Source organism: Pecten maximus, chromosome 8 (assembly GCF_902652985.1).
Source record: "Pecten maximus chromosome 8, xPecMax1.1, whole genome shotgun sequence".
In the NCBI taxonomy this organism is placed as follows: Eukaryota; Metazoa; Mollusca; class Bivalvia; order Pectinida; family Pectinidae; genus Pecten; species Pecten maximus.
Window position 1 is genome coordinate 35934815 of NC_047022.1, and position 15750 is coordinate 35950564.

General features: G+C 36.5%; 1 protein-coding gene across 1 annotated transcript in view; it reads left to right on the top strand.

Moving 5' to 3' along the window:
* Nucleotides 1-216: 216 nt before the first annotated feature.
* The window catches only part of LOC117333360 (breast carcinoma-amplified sequence 3-like), a 50922-nt gene continuing 35388 nt past the window's right edge, over nucleotides 217-15750 (top strand). The window contains exons 1-6 of the mRNA XM_033892624.1: nucleotides 217-353; nucleotides 2738-2792; nucleotides 5027-5105; nucleotides 5692-5792; nucleotides 6154-6235; nucleotides 6768-6831. Coding sequence (XP_033748515.1) covers nucleotides 286-353; nucleotides 2738-2792; nucleotides 5027-5105; nucleotides 5692-5792; nucleotides 6154-6235; nucleotides 6768-6831 — 449 coding nt within the window. The 5' untranslated portion in view covers nucleotides 217-285. The remainder of the gene's footprint in view (nucleotides 354-2737; nucleotides 2793-5026; nucleotides 5106-5691; nucleotides 5793-6153; nucleotides 6236-6767; nucleotides 6832-15750) is intronic.

Here is a 15750-nt window from a genome sequence, read left to right on the forward strand (position 1 = left end):
ATCCTATATTCATGTAGATCTAAAACGCTTTTCTTGTCATTTTGTGCGAAGAACCAATAGGTCTATTGTGTTGTTCTAGGGTTTTTTAAGAGGGATTTCTCGGCTTATTTACCTTCGGAAGCTAATTTGTTACCAGGTTACCCCTCAGTGGGCCTCTATGATTTACGTTGCCGTTAATACACCGGAAGTAGAACTCTTCATTCGTCAAAATCTTCGCGGACAACCCAAAACAAGCTAGACGTCATAAGTAATATTTGTTGATATCGCCCGAATTCCCCCAAAATAATGGCAGCAGACTCACCCAAGAGGTCATCGAAGTATCATCAGAATGTCGTGCGACCACAACCTTTCAGGTATTTTAGATGCAACGAGATCAGTTTGTTTAAACAACTCGAACTGACCATTTGTTTGCCTGGAAAAAACGTTTCGAACAAAGTCAACAAATTATCAACAGCTGATTGGAATCATTTCCTCTAATGGCGACGAAGCCATTTGAAATAAAACACTCAGCTATGTAAAGCTAGCATTCTGGTCAGCTTGTAATTTCCTGATTTTATTAAATTTGTATTTGATAGATGAATAAGACGATTTGGAATGAGGAAGAATCCTAATCAACACTTAGAATTTTTCCAGGTCACCTGCCACAAACTACGAAATCTGTACTGTAGTGTTAGTGATGGCGATGAACTAGATTGATTCTTCAAATGAGTGATATTGACATTGTTATGCTTTGGTCAATCAAGAGTGCATAATAAGGTATAATTTATTCAGATAACTAAGTCCTTTCTGCATCATTAGACTGTTAGAATCGACAATTTCCACATAGGAATTACAATGACAATAGATACAAAATTTAAGTTTAAATCTAAGTTAATTATATAACCACATTTAGAAAAAAATGTCCATCTATCAAAGTTGTACTAAATCTGAAATAACCTAGCTAGTTGCAGTTGACTCCAAAAACTCAGCACCTACGTATACAAGACTTTACATGTATCGGCTTTAATTTAGCTTCTCCATATACTAATACCCGATATATCATAACACATTAAAAAAAATCTCATAGGCCTATTCCCCTCTCACAAAAGTCTATTTGAATAGTCTCCCTCCAGACATCATACTCTCAACGTCTTTAGAGTAGTCCAAATCAACCCTATTTTGTAACACAAAACTTTACATATAGATTATTTTTTTAACCGTATAACTATGTATTCAAATTTGCATGGTCCCAGATAAATTTCAATGATATTTTCCCTTTCCCTTTAACCGCAGCGGGTGGACGAGTGGTTAAGGTGTCCCGACACTTTATCACTAGCCCTCCACCTCTGGGTTGCGAGTTCGAAACCTACGTGGGGCAGTTGCCAGGTACTGACTGTAGGACGGTGGTTTTTCTCTGGGTACTCCGGCTTTCCTCCACCTCCAAAACCTGGCACGTCCTTAAATGACCCTGGCTGTTAATAGGACGTTAAACAAAAAACAAACCAAACCAAAATTTAACCGCAGCGGACATATTGTACACTTCATCAATATTTAAATATTTGACATGAAAAATGAGAAAACTTAATAAGATAAAGATAAGATATATTTTATTACCAGTGCAGGACCTTTTGATCCTCTATACCGGACTCCGAAATATGATTATTACAATAAATAAAATCAATAAATTTTGACAACAGTTACAATTCCTATATAATTTCATACTTATTGTTATATATATATAAAAGTTTGTGCTTTTCCCAATGATTATCTAGTCTGTTTTTGAAAGAATTTACTGTTGGTGCTAGGACAACATGTTCTGGGAGATTGTTCCATCGTTAATCAACAAAAGAACTTTGGATACTGTTTGTAACTTAGAATTGTCTGTAATTGGTATTTTTAAAACTCTGTAAACCTGTTTCAACCCATCTCAGATTTTGTGCTATTATAATAGCATCATTGCATTGTGGTATGTACAGGATTGAAGAGAAAACTATCTTTTTGAAGTAGGCACTGTACTGCCTGAATCACAAGTACTTGCAGAGACATCACATATATATATATATATCTATAATGTCCAGCACATATATGCATGCATACAAATAGACATGTGTTGGATAGTACTTCTTTTAAAAGAAAATAATTTTACTGTAATAAAACTTTTTTCTGTTTGAACAAATTGTTAATTCGAATCACTGAAAATTTTATACTTCAAATCCTCAAGTATTTATAAAATGAGTTGGTCATTTTGGGAATTTGAAATGTGATTGTTAACATTTCAATTTTTTCCAGGTCACATATATATATATATAATGCTACTGGTTAGAATGATAATCTCTCAGTCAGTTGTTAGCTGTAGACTATGTGTGAATGTGAAGAAAAGAAATCTCTCAGTTGTTACACTATTAGTGAATGTGACAAACTTTTTTGATCCATCAATATCTCCATATAAACATAATTAGTAAAAAGATTTTGTATAGGTTTCCTAGATTACACTTAACAGGACATCCAGAGCTCCTATGTATATAAAATGCAGTAAACATGGTTTTTCCGGACTGCAATATGAACATTTTGATACACACTATAATAATATGTATTCTTATGTGATATGCTGTGTGTCAAAAGTATATCTGTATTGGTTATGCATTTATATTAAGGAGACATCATGTCACATGAATCTCATTTTTTTCCAATCTGATAAATGCAATATAAAATGTCACAAAATTATGATATACATTATACATCGATATGTTTATTTCAGTGATAAGACAGTTATGGAGAGTGTGGTGGATTTCATCTCAGATGTAGTTCCACAGGTAATGTATTAACTTCCAAGATATGTATATACATGTATTCAATTGTACATCCTAACCTACCGAAACTTTAAAAACTGTCAAAATTGACTTCATCAGCACCTGTTCTGCTTACCTATAGCTACAGTGTATTTGTATCTATGACACCTGTTTTTAGATACATCAACTTACTGGTTTCCATTATTATACACATTTCTTGTCATTCACTAGTGTATAGGCCTCTTATGTTCATAAGATTTAAATGCAATCATCAGAATGAAATAAGCTCGACAGTGATTTTGCGGTCATGCTACCTACATATGTATATATAGTGCTCCAAATCTATCAATGTTACTATATCAGTCATCTGTATACTGAAACAAAGTGTATGCAACTTTCATGATAGTATTCTTTGTGTCATAGCACATCATCTGTCTGTAAATTGCATTGGTATTCTTAAAAACTTATGAACTCATAATGGCCAAATTAAAACTTATACACAATTACCATGTTGAAATTTCAGTTTACTAATAACAAATTGTAAGATTCTGCTTTGAAAACAAAAACAGGTGTTGATCAAAAATTAAGAAAATAATAATAAGAACCATATCATTATGTTATAGTCGTTTGATTTCGGTGCATCATATATATGTACTGTAATACATGCATATGAATATGAAATGTTTTGATCAATTGAAGATGCATTCATCATTTTTTAGCTCACCTGGTCTGAAGGACCAAGGTGAGCTTATATATATAATTATGCCATACTGTGGCATCGATTGTCCGTCTGTCTGTCAACAATTGACTTCTTCTTCATAACCCCTGATTGGAATTCAACAAAAATTGACTGTAGCATCATTATGAAGTGGGGATTAAAAATTGTACAAATGGTGGGGCTGACCCCCTTGGGGCCAAAAGGTGTCAATTTGGCTAAATTGATATAAACGACTTCTTCTCTGGTTTTATACTGATGTGTACAAATGGTTCATTGGAGTGTACAATAGAATTGTTGGATCAGAAAGTATATAAATATTTAATGCAAGAAATGTATAATACATTGTAAAAAGTATAATATACAATATTGAATTAAAAAGTATATATTATGTAAATAGTTTATTGGAAAGTTGGCTATATGGCATGTAGGATCTTAAAATACAATTCTTTGTTTATTGTGAAACTGAAATAACAGAAAGTATACATATGGTCTGAAATATTGGATAAATATAGAGGTTACACAGCGAGTTGTTGCTCGATAAGGAATTTATTTCACTCGAGTAAGTTTTGTAACTTTTAAAAAATAACTTGCGAGTGTGTAATAAATTCCATATCCAACAATCATGAGTCGTGTGACCTGTTTCTATCACAATAATATCGGCTTGAATCAAAGGGGAACGTGGCCAAGTCTGATCTTGCGTATGCAAATAAGGTGTACAGGTGATGACCGGGACTTGGTGATGTGACGTCATTCGATTATTGATGATGTTAATAACAATTGCAGTTAGTGTCAAGGATCAAATTGACAAGACTGGAAGGTTATATTCCACTGGTGGACTATAACATATTTCTACCACAATACCCTGTGTTATTCAACTCTCAGACCATCAGTTAATCATTACAGCTGTTGATTAACAATCCGTTTATACCACACATGGTATAAACTCTGTACGCATTTTGATTGGCTGACACGGTGAACTTTGACCCAAGCTGCAATTGTTATTGACGTCATCAATAATCTAATGACGTCACATCACCGGGTCCCGGACGTCACCGGTACACTTTATTTGCATACGCGAAATTATACTTGACCACGTTTCCCTTTGATTCAAGCCGATATTATTGTGGTAGAAACAGGTCACACGACTCAAAATTGTTGGATATGGAATTTATTTCACACTCGTAAGTTATTTTTTAAAAGTTGCAAAAACACTCGCTAAAGCTTGAGTCTTTTGTAACTTTTAAAAAATAACCTACTCGTGTGAAATAAATTCCATATCCAACAATCACTCGTTGTGTAACCTCTATATATCCAACAGTCAGCACATTTATACAATGGTCTGAGAGTGGAATATTACATGCGTATCGTGGTAGAAAAAGGATATCCTCATGAGGATGGTATGAATTTTCAAGAAAGTATGATATCATCAGAAGTTATATATTATAGTGCGAAATGTTGGATCATAAAATTGAATATGAAGTTTTGTATATCAGGCGGTACTGTGTGTAAAACATGGAATGGTCTCAATGGTTATTTGTAGGCATACAGTGGACATCAAAAACAGTTTGAAGACAAAGAAAAAATCCAGTGGGTACGCTTTGAGTCATCGGATATCAATGGTATGTTTGGATGCTGAAGGTCTCTTTAAGCAAACTATTATTAATAGCTTTATGATGAAATACTGCAATACATAAACTAAACAACATCCTGTATTGATATCACACCTGATGAATTGTTCATGTTAGAATTATGGAGAAGGTATGTATCATTAACAGACTGTCTTCTTAACCTACTTACATTGTACATGTGTTGACTCATTTTACAAAACTGTGGGGCAATATTGTTTCAGTTGAATTTATCAAATTAAATGTTTTGAAATAATTATCTTCATCATACAGTCTGATAAAAGAGACCTAGATAATTAATTTGTACAATGAAATTTAGATCTGGTTTTAATGAGATAGCTTCAGCATACTGATGTATTAAAAGTAATGACCCAATCATGATACTGCTAATTAACTTAGCATTATGAGGATTTGCAAGATAATATTTTGAATATACATTCTAAAGGAACATTAAATAGATTCAAATATCTTGTGGATATTAACATTTTGGGAAAAAAATGTCAAAATGGCTAATATATCATCTTTATAATTTTGTGATATTCTGCTGTTTGAAGGTTTTGACTGATGTTTACTGTTACAGATATATGTAACAATCCTGACCTGACTGTAGGAGAGAACAAAGGAATTCCTCTATTGTTAATACTAGGCTATAGTAATGGAGTACAGATATGGAATGTTCTAGTAAGTTTGATATGTTTTATGTAAAGAAAGAAGAAGTTTGTAAAAATAGACATGATCAGTTCTCTAGCCTAGTAATTAATATTATAACTAACCGGATATGTTTAATTACATTTTGGAAATGTACAAAAAAGTAGTATAATAATATTCTATGTGAACTTTGATTAATAAGAAAATTTCTTTTGTGATAATGTAAAGTGCTCATGATCAATTGGAATTGTGATACAAAACTAGAACAACAAATTAATTTATGATTACCAGACAGTTGAAGATATTTACAGAATCTAACTAATATAAACATATCGATCTTCATATCGTTAATTACAAATGGTATTAAACAATTGTCGTTATAACTGTTGTACAGCCGAGTGGAGAGGCTTTAGAAGTCTTATCCTTACGACAAGGACCAGTCAAAATTGCTCGAGTACTGCCCACACCTGTTCCAGGTAAACATTTACATCTCACTTACACATCAAACTTTGTTTTTAATATATGGTCTGCTGTCAGTGCTCTATACTTGTATGTATTGTTAAATTCCCAAACACGAGGCTTGCAGAGTGTTTGGGAACTTAACAATAATCATTTTGTGATGAGGCTGCAGCAGACGCTTTACACCTTACAATGTTGATTTCATACAAAATATAGTTCCGATTAGCTTGTCAAAAAGAACACCAAACATTCAGTTAACTCTGATAATTAATACTTATTTCAATTTCTTTTGTGAATAATATTGATTTAATATTCAAGCGTTCCGGGTCAGGTCATACTGACGTCACCCTATCGAGAACAAGAGCACGTTCAAAGAGCATGTGTAGCTTGTCTTTTCCATAGGGTGAGATAAGAAAATCACATCCCCAGTAAAACTGCGGATATCCCTGTCCAGGGTAAGAGAAAATACACTCCAGTCTGTACTGTTAAAATGATATATGTGTACTGTAATATGTGGGGAATATCATACTTCTGCCATGATTATTTCAGTAAAAGGCGACGCTGATCTGTTTCACACCCACAGACCCCTCATGGCCCTCTGTGATACTTCAAGGTACGTTAATATGAATGTAATATGTGGTAGCCTCTGATTTGTACTGAATTGTACAGCTCACCCTAAGGATATCTTACACCCTAAGGATACCTTACACCCTAAGGATACCTCACACCCTAAGGATATCTTACACCTCAAGGATATCTCAAACCCTAAGGATATCTTACACCCTAATAGTCAGGAGGCTTAATGCTGGTTTTTGTCCGAATCGTGCACATTGTGATACAAGTATGAAATTTAGCACACAGTTACTATGGTCCATTCCAAATATTTTTCAACCGAGACCCCAACGAGATTTCACCTATGGCGGCTGTGGCGGCCATTTTCCAAGATGGCCGCCATGAAAATATTCAATATCAAATATCTTGAAAACTAAATGCAGTGGAAGCCTAATATTTATTTATATGCCCCTGTTCTTTGGTGCAGGGCATCTACTTATGACATCATATGGAAGTTAACTAGTGTCGGCCATCTTGTTTTCCAATATGGCCGTTATTTCGCCTTGAAAAAGATACACAATTTATTATATTGTCTCTTTATCAAAGTTTATAAATCAATATTCAAGTTCAAAATGTGATTTGAATGTTTTGTGATGGTTTTGTTGTTTTAAAAAGATATATACTAAGGTAAAGGGACATTGTATGTAAAAACAAGATGGCCACCAACATATTCATTAAATTCAACCTGTAGGTATAAATGAAAATTTATCTTGTTTTAATAGAAATTCTTTGAAAACATGTCTTAAATAATGTTTTTATTGTTTGATTCTACTTGGAGTTTCAATATAGGTTAAACTTCTATTATAATTATCGAAGTCATTATTTGTGGGAAAGGGGACTTCAACATATCACTATGTATATAGTGTCTTTTACAAGAATCCAGTATATATATATATATATATTTCTACATATTTAAATAAACTCGGTACTTTAAAGAAGTAACAACATGTTGCTGATGTTACAAATACGAAGATATCATGAAGAAAACAGTAAAAAGGTAAGTATAAACTGTTTTTGCTAATTTCACTAATGATTCATACGGAACTTTTTTACGGGGGCATTGTTTTCCATTCAGCACATTTACCAAAACATTTGGCATCAGTATTATGACCAAGATCTATTTAGGTGAGTTACAGAATAATACAATCATCTATTTGTTGTTTTTGCATAAGTTGCATAAACTAGGTTTGTACATAATTTGTTTAACGATATCAAACTTCTAAGAGACAACATGGAAGTGAGTATTGGTAATTTCATGAGAAGTAAAGCAAGGTCATCGCAGGTTAATAAATAAATGTATGCATTACAATATTTCAACATAAAATTCATTTTATACCAGCATATAGTCATTGAAAAGCTTATTAAATACAGTTTACAATGACAAAACAGTTTTAAAATCAACAAAAAAGGAATTGAATTTAAATGTTCCCTCCAGTACAACTTATTTGGAGATGCATTGGTGTCATGGGAGTTTCCTACCCACTTTAAAAAGTTCCGTGTTCAAATATTTTATATTTTTGAAAAAATGTATTTTCTCTCACGTTTTTCTTGTTTGTTCTTAATGATGTCCCATAAATAATTAATACTAGCGGATTTACGCATTTGTTTTTGTATATATCCTATAAGCCCAGAAATGATTATTCATTATTATATTCTTTTTTTACAGGTTTCTTTTCCATTTAGGCAAGATGGCAAAATCGTTGAAACTGGTTAAAAATGACAGCCCTGTACCAGTTTCCGCAGCCATAGATTGGAGTAAATGTTTTCTCTGTGAACAAACAACAGACGAAAAGCTTATTTGTCCTTTGGATCATGCACATGGTGGTGCTGGATATAAAACACTTGCAAAAAATCTGTCTGCCTTCCATGAGCTTGGTCAATTACCTTCTACCATAAAACTTGATCGGCTTGAAGAAGCTGGTAATGGTCTTGCATTTACATTAAATCTGAGACACGCCAAGTATCACAAGAGCTGTAATCTTAAGTACAATGAGAAGAATTTACAACGTGCAACAAAACGGAAACGTACTGATGACATGCCTGAAACACCGGAGAAGTTTACGCGCCAGAAGATGATACAGTCTGAAGCTCCAGATACGACATGTCTTTTCTGTAACAAATCTGGAACATATGCTAATCCTCTCCGAAATGCGTCCACGGGAGATCTTGATTCTAAAGTGAGACAGTGTGCTATTAATCTTCAAGATCAATATTTATTAGCTAAGTTAAGCAGAGGAGATGTTGTAGCTATCGATATGAAATATCATCCCCAATGCCTGGTTTCTCTGTATAACAGAGATCGAGCAAAATCGAGTACAGTACAGAATACTTCTGCGTCAGATACTGCCAGGAATACTGCTTTTGCAGAACTTCTTTCATACATGCAAGATGTTTTGGATAGTGATGATGCAACACCGGTGTTCCAGCTATCAGAACTGATTAAGCTGTATACGTCCAGGCTTCGTCAGCTGCAAGATGCTTCACAATCAAGCGTCCATTCAACTAGATTTAAAAATAGGATCCTTGGTTACTTCCCACAGCTAGAGGCACACAGTGAGGGTCGTGATATTCTGCTGGTATCAAGTGGAACTGCTGGGAAGAGTATCAGAAACACGTGTCAGCTCAATGGTGAAAGTGAGACAGTAATTATGTCACGTGTTGCAGACATTATCCGGCGTGATATGTTCACCAATGAGTATCCATCATTTGATGGAACTTTTGAAAGTGATTGCCAGCAAAGATCTGTACCAACATCATTGCTCACTCTTGTTGCCATGATACTCCATGGTACCAATATCAAGAATGAGGCAAATCATCAGTCACAATCAGCATTGTCTCTTTCACAACTGATGCTGTATAACTCTGATCGCAATACAAAAACACGATCTAAAGATGCCAGGCGTAGTCGTGATCGTGAACCACCGCTTCCTTTGTTTCTTGGAGCATATGCACATTCAAAAACTAGATCTAAGGAAATGATTACTATTCTTCATAAGATGGGACTGTCTGTTACATATGATCGCGTTCTGCGTATGTCCTCTGATCTGGCCAATTCAGCAATCCATCACTTTGAATCAATAGGAGCAGTATGTCCACAATCCCTGAAAATTGGTATATTTACAACATCAGCAGTAGACAATATAGACCATGATCCTACCTCTACCAGTTCTCAAACATCATTCCATGGAACTGGCATTTCTATTTTCCAGCATCCAGATGTTAACGACGTTGGCATCGAACAAGCGAGGTCATCACTGTCCAGCTCAGACCGCAAAATAGCCAAACTTCCAGACAACTACACTTCTGTACCAGCTGTTGTGGCAATTAAAGATCCACCAATTCCAGAGATAACAGAGCTCAAGCAACCTAATTCTACTGTTGACCTCGAGGCAGAATATCGGTGGTGTCAAAATGTCTATGATATCATCAGTGATTCCAGTGAATCAGAAAATTCAACTGATGAACCCAATCAAAACACCCGAGAGCACTTATCATGGGCTGCTTATCATGCGAACAACCAACGTGAGACCACAAGTCAAACAGATATAAGTGCATTGCTGCCGTTATTCCAAGATGACTCAAAGTCGGTTGCTATGATAAAACATTCTATGGATGTGGTGAGGCAAGCTGTAAATATCCTTAATCCAGGACAAGTCCCTGTCATAGCATGTGATCAACCTCTGTACAAAATCGCAAAGGACATTCAATGGACATGGCCGGAAACTCATGGGGAGGACTCCTACGTGGTAATGTTAGGAGGCTTGCATGTCAAGATGGCATTGTTAAAATGTTTGGGTGACCTACTAGATGGGACCGGATGGACATCGGCTATATCACAGGCAGAAATAGCTACTTCAGGAACTGCAGAGAGTTTTCTCAAAGCTTCCCATGTGAAGAAAACTGCTAGAGCCCATCAGGTGACTGCATGTGCACTCTTCAAACTTCGACAAGATGCCTACTACTCCAATGTTGGTACCGATGTATCTCGTGAGGATTGGTCCAATGTGCGAAGAGCAGTCAGTACTCAGTTCAGGTTCTGGGAACTAATCTTGCACACAGAACTTACCATTATGGCATGGGACAGAGCCATTCATGAAGGTAACTTTCATTTGTATGTTGAGAACCTGTCTGCACTTCAATGGATCTTTCATGCTTTAGACCATTTCCATTATGCAAAAGCAGTAGCAGTTCATCTACGGGATATGCTGACACTACAGGATAGGCACCCTGCTATCTACACAGAGTTTTGCAAGGGTAATTTCACAGTGAATAGATCCTGTCGCCCTTTCTCCAGAATGTCTCTAGATGAGAGTCATGAGCAGAACAACGCTTGTGTGAAAGAGGAAGGTGGAGCCATCGGTCTCACGGAAAAACCAGCTGCTCTTCTAAGGTGGATGGTAGCAGGTCCTGAGATGGCTCGTGTTGTGACGGAGTTCGTTGATACATTGGACAGCACCTGTGCAGATGTACAGAATCGACATCATGAAGATAATCCAGGTACATGTACGCATGTTATTGTTTGATGCCATCATATTGTAGTAATATTCATTTTTCAAACACTACATTGTAATTTGAATTATTGAAAATAATATGTGAAATCATGAGTATACCCTCTAAATAAAATTTTAATACATGTATACACACAATGTTATAACATCAACCAAAGTAAGGAAATCTGCACTATATTGATCATTTTTCATTTTTCTATTCCAGGAGCACAGAAAACTTTTCTTCATCATGTGGGCTCTCTGGTGAACACAATTTCAGACATGGGTAACCCTTTTTTGGATACTAGTGGAGATCTTCTTGTCCTTGACACTAGAGTGGTAGCCGATTGTACTATTGTCGATTCCATCAAGACGATAAAGTTTATAGGACAAGAAAGATGTGACAGTTTCTTTGTAGATCGACTCATAACCAGAACGACACCCATTCATGCCACCATTACAAAGGCAAAGCTACCTCTCTTTCGAAGAAATACCCCTAAAGAGAAATCCAGGGAACAAAAACAACTGAAATCACTAAAACGTGATCGCACATTATTCTCTACGCTGTACATTGTCTGCCAAGCCCGTCAAACTAACATGACAGAATTCTTCTCTCACGAGAACCAGTCATACCCACCTGCACTGTCTGACTATGGAGCTATGCGAATGGGGACAAAGTCCGATCTCTTGGGGTGCATTGAGGAACTAGTAGTTCAAGACACAGTTGATCCACGTGATGCTCAGATGATCATCCTTGATGGTGCTGCCATTATTAATATGATCAAACCCGGAATGTCAGAGTCATTTGACGACTATGTCATGAAGATCATGGACTACATCCGAAAGCAATTTCTTAGCGATGTAACACTTAGAGTTGATATGGTATTTGATGTATACAGGAAGGATAGTCTTAAAGCTGGTACACGGCAGAAGAGAGGAAAAGGTACTCGGAGACGTGTTGAAGGGAAGAATACGGTGCCAAGTAATTGGCATGAGTTCCTGCGTGAAGATGACAATAAATCCGAGCTTTTCAGTCTGATTGCTGATCATGTTGTACACGAAACATTTCCAGGAATTGTCATCATTACTCAAGGCGACAAAGTGTTGTCGTCAGCACCATGTGATGTTGCTGGGCTGATGAATTGTACACATGAGGAGGCTGACACAAGGATGTTCGTACATGCTACAGATGGGGTTCAACATGGAATGAGGAAGATCCTCCTGCGAACAGTTGACACGGATGTCGTGGTTATAGGCATAAGTCTGGCTCAGAAGATCGGCTGTGAATGCATGTGGGTTGCATTTCGTACAGGTAGGACATTCCGCTATCTTGATGTAACAGCCATGGCTCAAGCAATTGGCAAAGATAAAGCCAAAGCTCTTACTGCATTTCATGCCTTGACTGGGTGTGATGTAACATCTTCATTTGCTGGTAGAGGTAAACGAACAGCCTGGTGTGCTTGGAATGCCTTTGAAGATGCCACACAGGCTTTATGCACTCTAGCCCAAACACCATCTGAGAGGAATGTCATGGATGTTCTACCAACAGTTGAGAGATTGGTGGTGATTATGTATGATCGAGGAAGCCCAGAGAGTACCGTGAATGGAGAAAGACAGTTGTTGTTCACACAGAAAGGCAGAGAAATCGAAAATATCCCGCCAACACAAGACGCTCTTATCCAGCATCTGTTTAGAGTAGGGTATATGGCAGGTCACGTATGGGGCCAAGCAATGTTGAATGCACCACTGTTGCCAAGCCCAGCAGGCTTTGGATGGATTTGGGAAACCTCTACTGAACAATGGAAAATCAGATGGATGACTATTCCACCTGCGGGTGAAGCATGCCGCGTTGTCATCAAATGTGGGTGCAGCAAAGGCTGCAAGAGGCAGTGCAAATGCAGGAAAGCAGACTTGCCTTGTACCACACTTTGCAAGTGTGGTGGTTGTCTGTTATGAATTTACAAACCATGTAAAAAGGAACATGTTTACTTTTAGCCTATAGTGGTCCGTATTAAGTGCACAGGAACTTTCGTTTTTCGTTTCGTTTTACGTCTTACATTTTGTGTTTTCGCCTTCAAATAAGCACATAGTTTGTAACGGACACATAAACAATGTCTTTTGTAACATATGGACTTAACAACATGTATAACTTGCATTTGATGGAAAATATTGATCCTGAAAATAAAAAGTTTCGATCATTATTTGGTACTAATTTATTACGGAAATTGAACATTTTAACCAAAAATGGCGGCCATATTGGGAAAAAAAATGGCTGACTCAAAATATCTTGCAACTGTTATCATATTTGTATTCCCTGACCCTGAATATATGGGTATAGACACAAAAACCATGTTCCTATCTCAATTATAATCTATGATATAGAACATAAAACATTTCCATGTCGGCCATTGTCGGCCATTTTGGAAAATGGCCGCCACCACCGCCATAGGCAAAATCTGGATGGGGTCCCGGTTGGAAATAAATTGGATTAGGCTATAGTAACCATGTACCAAATTTCATACTTGTATCAAAATGTGCACGATTTTTTCCTAAGCCTCTGGACTATAAGGAAATCTTACACCATTAGGATATCTTACACCCTAAGGATATCTTACACCCTAACGATATCTCAAACCCTAAGGATATCTTACACCCTAAGGAAATCTTACACCATTAGGATATCTTACACCCTAAGGATATCTTACACCCTAAGGAAATCTTACACCATTAGGATATCTTACACCCTAAGGAAATCTTACACCATTAGGATATCTTACACCCTAAGGAAATCTTACACCATTAGGATATCTTACACCCTAAGGATATCTTACACCCTAAGGATATCTTACACCCTAACGATATCTTACACCCTAAGGATATCTTACACACTAAGGATATCTTACACCCTAAGGATATCTTACACCCTAAGGATATCTTACACACTAAGGAAATCTTACACCATTAGGATATCTTACACCCTAAGGAAATCTTACACCATTAGGATATATTACACCCTAAGGATATCTTACACCCTAAAGATATCTCACACCCTTAGGATATCTTACACCCTAAGGAAATCTTACATCTTAACGATATCTACACACTAAGGATATCTTACACCCTAAGGATATCTTACATCTTAACGATATCTACACCCTAAGGATATCTTACACTCTAAGGATATTTTACACCCTAAGGATATCTTACATCCTAAGAATATTTTACACCCTAAGGATATCTTACACCCTAGGGATATTTTACATCCTAAGAATATTTTACACTCTAAGGATATCTTACACCCTAGGGATATCTTACATGCACCCTAAGGATATCTTACATCCTAAGGGTATCTTACACCCTAAGTATATCTTACACCCTAAGGATATCTTACATGCTAAGGATATCTTACACCCTAGGGATATATTACACCATAATGATATCTTACACCCTAAAGATAGCTTACACCCTCAGGATATCTTACACCCTAAGGATATCTTACACCCTAAGGATATCTTACACCCTAAGGATATCTTACACCCTAAGGATATTTTACACCCTAAGGATATGTCACACCCTAAGGATATATTACACCCTAAGGATATCTTACACTCTAAGGGTATCTTACACCCTAAGGATATCTTACACCCTAAGGATATCTCACACCCTACGGATATCTTACACCCTAAGGATATCTTACACCCTAAGGATATCTTACACTCTAAGGATATCTCACACCCTAAGGATATCTTACACCCTAAGGATATATCTTACACCCTAAGGATATCTCACACCCTAAGGATATCTTACACCCTAAGGATATCTCACACCCTAAGGATATCTCACACCCTAAGGATATCTCACACCCTAAGGATATCTTACACCCTAAGGATATCTTACACCCTAAGGATATTTTACACCCTAAGGATACCTCACACCCTAAGGATATCTTACACCCTAAGGATATCTTACACCATTAGGATATCTTACATCCTAAGGATATCTTACACCCTCAGGATATCTTACACCATTCGGATATGTTACATCCTAAGGATATCTTACATCTTAACGATATCTACACCCTAAGGATATCTTACACTCTAAGGATATCTCACACCCTAAGGATATATCACACCCTAAGGATATCTCACACCCTAAGGATATCTTACACCCTAAGGATATCTTACACCCTAAGGATATCTTACACCCTAAGGATATCTTACACCCTAAGGATATCTTACACCATTAGGATATCTTACACCCTAAGGATATCTTACACCCTAAGGATATCTTACACTCTAAGGATATCTTACACCCTAAGGATATCTTACACCCTAAGGATATCTTACACGGATATCTTACACACTAAGGATATATCACACCCTAAGGATATCTCACACCCTAAGGATATCTTACACCCTAAGGATATCTTACAC